The sequence below is a fragment of the Heterodontus francisci genome, unplaced genomic scaffold (genome assembly GCF_036365525.1).
Source record: "Heterodontus francisci isolate sHetFra1 unplaced genomic scaffold, sHetFra1.hap1 HAP1_SCAFFOLD_571, whole genome shotgun sequence".
NCBI classification, from domain to species: Eukaryota; Metazoa; Chordata; class Chondrichthyes; order Heterodontiformes; family Heterodontidae; genus Heterodontus; species Heterodontus francisci.
The window spans coordinates 556,797-568,850 of NW_027141237.1; the positions used below are offsets into that span (position 1 = coordinate 556,797).

Here is a 12,054-nt window from a genome sequence, read left to right on the forward strand (position 1 = left end):
GATTCAAAACCTGCCCTGTGACATTTGATAATATTGACCTGACACCTTTCGAACATATTTCAACAATTAGCACAAAGCATTCAACCCTCAAACTGCGAAAAGCTCCCATACAGCATGATGTCTTTATATACTGCACTGTTACTTAGACAATTTTGATTAGCAAATATTCAAGGACATTTTCAGATGTGAGTTTATATTTTAGTGACTTGGTAGAATAGAAAGAAAAATGTTTTGGTTTTGTAAACTTGTTGCAACACTTTAGGGTGGAGTCATCCACTGCATTCCAGACTCAATCCATGCAAATAATTTTCAAGAAGCAGTGGTTTGAAAAGTTTAGATTGCTGCAACGTTTTAATCCTTCAAACTCAATATACACTCGCTTATCTGTTTCTGCATTTATATTAGTATAATGACCACTTGGGATCTTGTACACCTCGCTGCAATCATTTTCATGTAAAATGAAGCTTACACAACACAATGATGATACAATTAATGACAGAGTTATGATTTCTCCAATCCAGTGTATATGAATTTAAACAATAAATCTCAGCTTCACTGGATGTCCTTTACCCTGGCTCCACTAAGATCATCTTGACACAATAAGCCATGGCTAAATGTTTGTAACCTTGGACATTCTGTTTAACACTGAGCTGAGCTTCGACTCAGACGTGGAGTATCTCATTGGAATGTACCATACACATGTCTGAACATCGTTTTACTTGCCACTGTAGTTATCTGATATTCTCTCTCTCTCTCTCCGGCCCACATTAGACAAACACATACACAGGCACACATATGCGCACACATGAGCACATAAATATGCATACTTATAACAATAGATACACAGGTATGCATGGATATTTATATGTTAATATTGATATAACTATACATGTCAGGTTACATTGCTGAATAAAACATGACAGCACCTCTCATAATGTGTTTGTTTAAACAACTGTAACTAATTTTCCCAATGATTACATAACTGGGTCACACTCAAGTATATAATAGAGAGTCTTCAAACGATTCAAGAAGTGGTTTGAGGGCTTGTGCGACTAACCATCGAATCTGACAGAGAATGCATGAACCAGCAAATGGCCTGGTATATGCTATTTGTTATCCTGTTCTTGCTGTGATCGGAATTCCAGGTAAATGATTATATTAGTAGATTGTTCATTACACATGGAGATGTTTAACTGATTGATCTTCCTAAGTATCAGTTATGCAAATCTATCTGTATTGACATGGCTGCTAAAGTATTCTCGTTGCAGACTTTTATTTTGTTTCCTGAAGGTACGTTCAGGCTTCAGGGTCACAAATATTCAAATTAAGCTGAGCCATCTGCAACAGCACATATCAGGCAGTTGGGACGATGGGACTGAGCAGCGGGTCTGTGAGAGAGCACGGGATCTGGAGAAGGAATCATTCTTTTGGGAGCAGTAAACATCTGGTCGATGGGACTGAGTACATGGTACGGGAAAGTGAACGGCGGATATCAGGAGTAAGCACCACGTCCATGGGAATGAGGCCATGGTCTCGGAAAGTGAACACCGAGTATCAGGAGTGAGCATCGGATCTCGTGGAGTGAACACTGGGTCTGTGGGACTGAATAACGGGTGTGACATCGTGAGCACCGGGTTGGTGGGAGTGAGCAACTGTTCTCGGGATCTGTAACTGAGTACCTGGTGTCTATGAATGGAACTGATTTCTGGGACAGTGGAGCTGAGAATGTGGTCTGGTGAAATTGAACTGAGCATAGGGTGCGCAGCAATGTTACTGAGCACCAGGTCTGGTGGAGTGGAACAGAGAACCAGATCTGGGAAAATGTGACCAATCATTGTGTTTGTCGGAATGTGATCTGGGTTGTGCGGAAATGAAACTGAACCGTGGGTTTTGTAGAGTAGTACTTCCCATCGTGTCTCGCGGAGTGGAATTTAGCCACCATGTTCGAGGAAGTGGGATCAACACGGGGTCTGGCAGAATGTGAGTTATGGCCATGTCTAACTTCCGTGCTCACTGAGGCAAGAAATCTCCTTCAACAATAAAAAAACGCAACCATTATCTACTGCTGTTTGCTATCTCATTCTTGCGATGGTCGGTTTTCAGGGTGATGGATTCCACAAGCAGACTGTTCATTACACACAGGAGCATAAGAGCAGGAGTAGTCTAATCAGCCCGTCACGCCTGCTCCGCCATTCACTTATATCATGGCCGATCATCTGCCTCAATGCGACTTTCCCACGTTATCCCCATATCACTTGATGTCATTAGTACCTGGATATCTATCGATTTGCCTCGAATATGCTCAATGACTGATTTCCACAGCCTTCTTGGGTGGAAAATTCTAAAGATTTTCCACATCTGTTTAAATTGCTTCCAGTACATATCTACCTTTCATAGGGATTCACATTCAGCTACATACCATTGCGGAGAGCGAAGAGATGAATATTTATTGCTGAATTCATTCAAAGCACTTGGGCAATGTGGCATTGCATCACACCATGCATTCCCTTTCCCTGGTAGGTAGTGTTCCATTTGGAATGAATAACAGGTGGTGTGAAGAATAGATGGTCCATGTGGCACCGCCTGTTCCCACTATTGCACAGCACGAATTTCAGGCCCTTTAAAAATCGCACAAATTCCCAATGAACTGATGTTTTTCTTCTGTGAGACCAGCTTGTTATTTATTTTTTTCTTTCTAATGACAGGTAACATAATGGCGATTATGATTCTATCCCGAGGGAAGTGTGGTCTCTCCAAATGCATCACTTGCTACCTGGTGGCGATGGCTGTGGCGGATCTACTAGTCGTTCTCACTAGTGTTTTGTTGAATCGAATAATCGCTGCTTATTTCCCAGTCAGTTTTCTGTCCATTACCCCAGTGTGTGCTCTGAAAACGTCACTGGTTTATGCTGCCAAAGACAGTTCAGTCTGGTTAACGGTCGCTTTCACCTTTGATCGATATGTGGCGATTTGCTGGGGGAAGAAGCTGAAACACAAATATTGCACCAACCAAACGGCACGTGGCGTTGTGGGAACGGTGCTTGCACTGAGCTGTTTACGAAATATTCCTTGGTACTTTTCATTGGAACCTCTGTATATCAGTAACAATATACCCTGGTACTGCAACTTCAAATCTATCTTTTACACAACGCCTCCATGGATAACATTTTCGTACCTTTCCCATATTTTAACCCCACTTGTACCCTTAATTTTAATTGTATTGCTGAATGCACTGACTGTGAGATCTATTGTTCTGGCCAATAGAACCCGTAGGGCTCTCCGTGGCAAGCAATATGGTGAAGATGAGAATGACCTTGAGATACAAAAACGAAGAAAATCCATAATCTTACTTCTAACTTTATCAGGAAATTTTGTTACCTTGTGGATGACGTTTACTGTACATTACTTATATTTCCGAATTACAAACTCTTACAGTTACACAGGATACAATGACCCTCTCTATATCCTTCAAGAAGCCGGGTACATGCTTCTCCTTTTGAGTTGCTGCACAAACACCTTTATTTATGCAGTGATCCAGAAGAATTTCAGAGAAGATTTCAGACATTCATTGAACTATCCGTTTAGATTTGTTAAACTGGTTAAATGGTAGCATTATCCTTGTTTGCTTCAACCATTGTTGATGTATTTGTTGGGTTTGGGAGAAAAATGGCTTTGGGCAATACTGAATCTCTGGGCATGTTTTAAACCCGTTGGCTCTCCAAATAATTAGTAGAGCTGGTCCGGTGCAATTGGGAGACGTCTATTTTCTTACAGTAACAGTAGCTGAAACTGATTGTCCCTTGCTCAAAGCAAATATATTGTTATACCTTAAATTAAAACTATTCGGTTGGGGATTTAACCTTCTAGAGTACTTGAACAGCAGCCAGTCCTAACGAATAATAATTTGCTTCAATAAGACGAGGAAGAAACTTATTGGATTGGTTGATATTCATGCCTGGTAATCAATATAATTGACTGGAATGGAACTGAATATCAGATGGTGGGTATAATAGACAAATATTGGCGGCGGCCTGTCTCGTTTTCAGTGTCTGTACCGCAATCTATACCATTTTCGTGGCATTAGAAGTTGCATCAGAGTTTTTGGAAAAGCAGAATGTTTCCCTCAGTGACTTGATAACTTTAAATAAGAAGAAACTAAAAACAATGGCGGAAAAATTCGAGTTAGAATTGGAGTCAGGTGCCAAGAAAGCAGAGATAATCCGATTTGGAAGGCTTAACGAAATATGCTGCGACCTGTGGAGCGACTGGACTGAATTAACAGTGCGTTTTTCCCACCACGATCAGAATTATAGATTTTATAGGGGGCTTTGTCCTGCATGGTTGTAACATATTTTCATTGGATGCTCGTCTGCGGTCGAGTCATATTCAATTAGGTGTCTCGTGTCTGGGATCAGGATCAGAATAATTTGAAAGGCTCACATTTGGAATCGTATTAATTGTTTGTCTTTGGGATAACATACAAATTGGGGTATTGCTCTCGCATCTGGGAACATATCAATTGGAATATTGATTGTTGGTATCCTAAAGTAATGCCAATTACAAAAAAGAAAAGGAGCCAGGATCATTGTTTAATAAGGTACACTTACCATTATACCATTGTAATGGCAGTTGCAGCAGAGCTTTTGGGAAAGCAGAACGTTTCACTGAGTGACTTGATAACTTTAACCAAGAACAAACTAAAAGAATTGGCAAAAAAATGGGGTTCGAATTGAAATCAGGTTCCCGAAAGCAGAGATAATTGACATAATAGCCCAACATCTGGAATTAGAAGAAGAAGGAAAAGATGAGAGACAAGAAGGTCATAAGTCAGAGAGTGATGCTGTAAAATTGTTTGGAATTCAATGAGAAATCAGAAAACTTGAAATTCAGCGAGAATGTGAAAGAGAAAAGGGTGGGGGTGGTGGAAATTTAGGCTAAAAGAGATGAAACTAGGACAAAGGAGTAGTTTTGAATCCAGGGTAAATTGTGTTCAGGAAGAATATGAATCAGCTCAGGGCCCAGCGAAAACTTGTTTAAATTTATACAGGCTCTCTCTAGGTTCGAGGAAAGGGACAGAGAGACATTTTTTTTCATTTATTTTGAGAAAATAGCAAAGCAGATGAAATGGCTGAAGGAAAGCTGGACGCTGCTTATGCAAAACAGATTGGTAGGCAGAGCTCATGAGGTCCATGCCATGCTTGCTGACCAGGCTTCTGCAGATTATGAGATAGCAACAAAGGTTATCCTCGCTGTGTATGAGTTAATCCTGAAGCTTACTGTCAGCAGTTCTGGAACTTATGGAGATTAGCTGGGCAGACAACGTAGAATTTGAGAGGGTGAAGCAAATTAATTTTGACCGTTAGGTGCTAGCATTAAAGATGCAATCCGTAAGAGAACCTTCGAAAAGTTTAAAAACTCCATTCCTTCAGACGTGAGTACTCATGCAGGTAACCTGAATGTTTTCAAAGCGAGGCAAGCAGTGGGAATTGCTGATGATCTTGAGCTTGTGAATAAGCTAAATTCGTTGGTCCATCACCCCCATAAACTCGAGAAGGATAGAAAGTGGGAGAGTGAAACGAAGGCAAGTAGCCAGGGGCAAGAAGAAACAGCTGGGAATGCCCCAGGATTACTTCCTCAGGTTAGAAAGGAAGGTGCTGAGGTTAGAAGTGAGGTTCACAAGTCGAGGTATTATCATTACAACAAAACGGGTCATCTTCGTTCAGAATGCTGGAAATTGCGAGGTAAATCCATTGTACTTGTTGACGCAAAGCTCGTGTAGAGGAAAAGACTCTGACTGAGAGTATAGCAGACCAGGCTATATCTTTAATGACAGTTGTAAAACCAGATACAAAAACAAAAAGGAGTGTAGAGGTTAAGAATAAAATACCCGAGAGTTATAATGAATTTTCGTCAAAGGGGAGAGTAACACCATATCCTGTAAGTGAGACAGGAAAACCTATCATTACACTCAGGGATACATGTGTAACCCAAACATTCTTGCTGGGAAAGATGACTTTTCACCGGAGAGCACCTGAAGTGAAAGCTTTAGTTCATGGAATTGGCGGTGAGTATATACCCGTACCTTTACATAAAGTATGCCCAGAGAGTGACTTAACATCTGGTATAGTAATTGTAGGATTGGCCTCAGTTTGCCAGTAGAGGGAATTGATCTCCTCCTAGGAAATGATTTAGCCAGATCAAAAGTATCTGTTTCTCCTATAATTACAGAGGAACCAAGTGAAATTAAGGAAACGGAGCAATTACATGAACAAGTTCCGGTAATATTTCTTGCATCTGTAGTCACCCGAGGAATGCCTAAAAAAGATCCATTGTCGGAGGTAAAAGTGGTACCACAAACAAGGAAAAACCTTATTTGGGGGATTTCGATCATTCAAATGAGTTATTTAACAGATCGTCTATCATTGCAGCGCATTAAGCTGATCCAGAGATGTACCAAAGGGCATAGTCGACTCTGACAGAAGCAGGGCGAAAGGAGTTCCAGAAGGCTTTTAAATGGCAAACAGGGTTTTGAGGAGGAAATGGAGACCGCCTCAGAGTCCTGCCGACAAAGACTGGGCAGTTGTTGAAGAGAAAGTGGTACCACTTAAATACCGCCAGGGATTGTGGAGGTTAGCACATGCCATTCCTTATGAAGCACATAGGGGATTTGGGAAGACTAAATCACACATAAACCAACAGTAGTGCTGGCCAGGTCTTACAAAGGATGTGAGATTATTTAATAGGATATGCTGTACATGTCAAACGGTAGGAAAACCAGAACCCTACCATAAAACCGGCACCACCAGTTCCCATACCAGTGATTGAGGAACTATTTGGCAGAGTATCGGTAGACTGTGTAGGACCCTTGCCAAAAACAAACGCAGGTCATCAATACATACTTACTATCATTGATATGGCTACTCACTTTCCAGAGGCCATTCCTTTGAGGACAATTACTGCTAGAATAGTAGTATAAAAATTAACCCAATTCTTTAGGAGATATAGTTTACCACCTAAAGTTCAGTTAGATCAAGGTTCTAATTTCAAGTCTAAGATATTTCAAGAAGTAATGGGCAATTTGGGAATTAGACAGTTGAAATCATCAGCATATCACCCACAGTCACAGGGAGCTTTAGAAATATTTCTCCAAACTCTCAAAACAATGATTAGAACATACAGTCATGAATATCCACATGACTAACATAAAGGACTAGATTTTCTTTTATTTGCCACCAGAGACTCACCGAATGGGTCCACAAGCTTCAGTCCTTTCGATTTGGTTTACAGACATGAAGAAAGAGGCTCTCTAAAACTTATAAAAGGCAGATTCTTGGAACAACAGAATTAAACTTCGATACTGGACTATGTGTCTATGCTCTGGGAAAGGCTCATGAAATTTGGCGGTGTGGCTCAGGAACACCTTAAAGCATCCCAAGACAATATGAAAAAATAGGCAGACAAGTATTTAAAAGTCCACGATTTTTAACCAGAGGATTAAGTATTAGTTTTGCTACCGTTACAGGGAAAACCATTAAAAGCACGGTTCAGTGGCCCATGGAGAGTGATCAAAAGAGTGGGTAAGGTAGATTACTTGATTTACTCCCCTGTTCACTGGAAGAAGAACCAGTTGTGTCACATCAATGTGCTAAATCAATATTATCGCAGGGAGGAGGATAAGCCATTGCAGGTATGTCAGGTAATCGGGACTGTTGAGAAGGAAAAGGTTAATAAGGATGAGGCAGAAGCAGGAATTGTAAATTCTCTGATTGAAGCTCCAACTATCAGATTAGCGAATGCAGAATGGCAAGAAAAATACACCACGTGCCTTTGCACTTCGAGGCAAAACAACGTGAAGACCTAATCAGGTTTTTTGCAACGTTTGAAAAAGTTTGTAGGGATAAACCGGGATGTACAACCTTAGCCACACATGATGTGGGTACTGTTCCTTTAAAACAATATCCTTACCACTTGAGTCCGGACAAACAGGGCCAAGTGAAAGCAAAGATCCCGTACATGCTGGAAAACAATTTGATCAAATCTAGTGAAAGTAGCTTGAGTTCATCGGTAGTTCGAGTACCAAACCCTAATGGGTAAACCCAATTTTGCATAGACTATAGTAATATCAATGCGGTAATGAAGGCAGACTCCGACCCAATTCCATCATTAGAAGACTGTACCAAAAGAGTAGACAGCGCTACGTTTCTTATTGAGTTCGACTTGTTAAAGGGATACTGGCAATTTCCTTTGACTCCTCGAGCTAAAGAGATATCAGCTTCTGTAACACCCGACGGTCTGAGTGAGTGGGCAAAAACCTGGCAGGTGGAATTTAATGTTGGAAAGTGTGAGGTCATGCACTTTGTCAGGAAGAATCCAAATGCAGTCTATTACTTAATTGGAAAGAGACTCCAAACGAAGTGCAGCAAAGAAGGATCTGTGTGTTCTTGTGCATGAAACACGAAATGTTAGCCTGCAAGTGCAGAAAGTAATTAAGAAGGCAAGTGGATTCTGGCCTTTATTGCTAGGATGTTGGAGTTTAATAATAGGAAAGTCTTGTTGCCACTGGACAGAATTTTGGTGAGGCTGCACCTGGAGTACTGTCCAATTGCCAAGTCCAAATCAGTAATGTCAATTGTGAACAACAGTTTTAACATGACCAATCCTTGTCAAACACTGCTCCAACCTTTTGCCTGTCTGAGTGGCTATCCGTTATGCCAAGTTTTGTTTTTGGTTTTGTAGCCAGCTTGCTAACCTTTCTGCTACGTGTACCCTGACTTTACAGGCTCTGATTTCAGACGGGAGTCTATTGTGTAGTACCTTATTAATGGCATATTTGAAATCTAATTCTATGCAACTACTACCTTGCACTTGTCCAATATTTATTTCACTTCATCAAAGAATTCAATACAGTTTTGTCAAGCATGGCCATTTGCAGCACTTGCTGACTGCAGTTTGTTATATTTTAGGTCGTTGCCATCAATGTTAAGCTACCTGGTCTACAGTCCCCTGGAATTGCTTCATATCCATTTTTAAAATGCAGGTATATCATGAGCTGGCTGCCAGTGCCCTGACACTACTACATTTTCCATTTTTTTAGTGTCCATGTAATAGTGCTCCTGCTACCTCGTCCCTTTTAAAGTGGTGCTGCATCAGCGAGACCTTCTGGTGTATGCACACAATTCTTTGAATGTGGCAGGCCAAGTTGAAAAGTCAGTTGAAGAAAAAAAAACATACGGATCATGGGCTTTATATATAGTGTTATGGAGTACAAAACCAAGGACGGTATGCAAAACGTTATAAATTACTGAATAGGCATCAACTAGTGCATTTCAAAAAGAAATTGCATGCATACCTGGAAAGGAGACATGTGCAGGACTTTGAGGAAAGACCAGGAGATTGGAACTAATTAAATGCTCTTCCAAATTCAGCGTAGGCATTAATGGCCTCCTACTATGTAAAAAATTCCATGATTCAATGATTGTAAATCTGTTGCTGAAGTCATTCCGTTCACGAACCACTCAGAAGGATCTGCCTTGTTTCCAGAGGTCGGAAACAATTTGAAACTTCTCAGTGCTGGTGAGTGAACGTGCCCGGTTCCAGTGCTGATGCCACAGATCATTCAATTTCCATTGTATATCGGGCATTGACTGAGGAAGTCTGTTACACACGCTTCTTCTCTGGGTCTGCACGACATATACATAAATACATATGTTCTGTTCGAATTATTCTGATTGGGATAATCCCTCCATTAGTTCCTTTAACTTCCAGTGAAGCAGATTGTTAATCCCAACAACGTAACCATTGTACTTTCCTCGACACATTTTCCCTTATCTATGTTATATTTCTGACATTTCCTGTGTTTCCCATTCTATTTATAGTACATTACTCTTTACAAATGCAGAATCGTGCCCAGTTTGGCAACTCATACGAAGAATTGCAAATACATTCTGATTTAGTACAGGCAGCATAGAGGCTAAGAACAAGAGTAGGCAATTCAGAACCTACATCCTGTTGCGCCTAATCATTTTATCATCGCTGATCTGCACATTAACACAACTTACCCGGCTTAGTTCCATAAAACCTAATGCTTTTGACAGAAAAAAACTCCGTTTTGAACTGCTCAATTGATCCACTGATTTACACAGATATCCACTAATATAAAGTACTTCTGCATGTCTATCTTCACAAGGAACCTCAATTAACCATCTTAAACACCTCAATTAGATCGTCCCTTAATTCTGCCAAAGGCAAGCGACTAAGAGTCCAGTCTGTGAAAATGTTCTTCATAATTTAATTCTTTTACCTGCATTATCGTTCTGGTGAAACAAACACAAAATGTTGCAGATGCAGGAAATATGAAATAAAAACAGAAAATTCTGGAAGTACTCAGCAGGTCTGGCCCAGACGTTGTGGACAATGAAACAGAGTTTACGTTTCAGGTCCCAGTCCTTTCTTCAGAAATTGGAAAAGTTGGAAATGTAATACATATAGAACGAATGAAATGGGGAGGATGGGAAAAGGAACAACAGGGAAGGTCTGCAATAGGGTAAAATACAGGAGAGATAAATTGACAAACATTTTCATGGTGCAAAGCCAAATACAGTGGTAATACGATAAGTAAAGAGATAAAGATATATGCCTAGCTTAGGTGTGAATGGCTGAATCCTGAATATCTGCTGTTCGAATACAAAGTGAAGAAAACAACATAGAAACGAGAGAACAAAACAGACCAGTGAAGAAAAGTGAAGCAAATGGGGTCAGAGAATAGGACCTTATAATTGTTGAAATAAGTGTTGATTCCAGAAGGCTGTAAACTGCCCAGTAGAAAGGTGAGGTGCTGTTTCTCTATACTGTGTTGTGATTCATTCGAACAGTGAAGGAGGAAAAGGACAGAAAGGTTAGAGCGGAAGCAAGAGGCAGAATTAAAATTACAGGCGACTGGAAGCTCGGAGTCCTGTATGCAGACTGAGCAGAGGTGTTCCACAAAGCGATAAAGCGATCATTCAGTCTGTGTGTGGTTTCCTAAAGTGGAGGCGACCACATGGTGAGTACTGAATGCTGTATTTTATGTTACAAGAGGTACATGGAAAGTCACCGTTTCATCTGGAATGAGAGTTTGGGGTGATCAGGAGTGAGGAGCTAAAAAAGCAAGAATTTCATCTCTTTTGCTTGAATGCAAAGGAGTCATTAGAAGGGGATTGGGTGTTGAGGTTGATTGTCGAGTGGGAAGGTAACCATGGAGGGAACAATCCTTTTGGAATGCTCTAAGAGGAGTGGAGGGGAAAATTTGTTTGGTGGTGAGATCTTGTTGGAGGTGGCAGAAATGGTGGAGGATGATCCATTGAGTATGCAGGTTCATGGGGTGAAAGGAGAGGACTAAGGAGACCAATTGTATTTCACAGAGGGATGAGAAAGTGTGAGAGCAAAAGTGTGAATAAGAACGGACACAGTCACAGGCCCCGTTGAGGAGGCGGGAGGGTGTGGGGTCGGGGGGGTGTTGTGTGGATAGAATTCCTCGATTTAAGAAAAAGGAAGGCATATCAGAAGCGTTCGTGTGGAAAGTTGCATTGTCGAAACAGAAGCAATGGGGGTGGAGAAACTAGGAGAATGGAATGGAGTCCTCACAGGAATTAGGGTGCAAGGAAGTGTAGTCAAGGTAGATGTGAGAGTCAATTGACTTACAGTCAATATTTGCTGATAGCCTTTCACCAGAAATGGAGAGAGAAAAATCATGGAAGGGAAGGGAAGACATGGAGATGGACAATGTGAAGGGGAGAGAAGGGCGAAAACTGGAAATATAGTCGAGGAAATTTTCCACTTCAGTGCGAATGCAGAAAATTCAAGACAGTCATAAAGGTAAAAGAGGTCAAGCACCGTGTCTGAGTAGAACTGGAACAAAGAATGTTCCACGTGTCCCACAAAATGTCCCACGTGACCCATGACCCCATAACAATACATTTTACTTGGAGGAAGTGAGTGGAGTTAAAAGAGCAGTTGGTCAATGTGACAACAGTTTCAGACAGGCCGAGGAGGGGTATGGAGGATTGCGACTGATTG

The 12,054-nt window shown here is 41.0% G+C and overlaps 1 protein-coding gene across 1 annotated transcript; it reads left to right on the forward strand.

Moving 5' to 3' along the window:
• The first annotated feature begins 2,713 nt into the window (after positions 1 to 2,713).
• LOC137362515 (probable G-protein coupled receptor 139) lies at positions 2,714 to 3,610 on the forward strand. Its single transcript, XM_068026906.1, has one exon. The coding sequence runs from the start codon at positions 2,714 to 2,716 to the stop codon at positions 3,608 to 3,610; it is 897 nt and encodes a 298-aa protein (XP_067883007.1).
• Positions 3,611 to 12,054: the final 8,444 nt, after the last annotated feature.

Coding starts and splice junctions, on each gene's coding strand:
- LOC137362515 (XM_068026906.1), top strand. CDS start 2,714: ATGGCGATTATGATTCTATCCCGAGGGAAGTGTGGTCTCTCCAAATGC.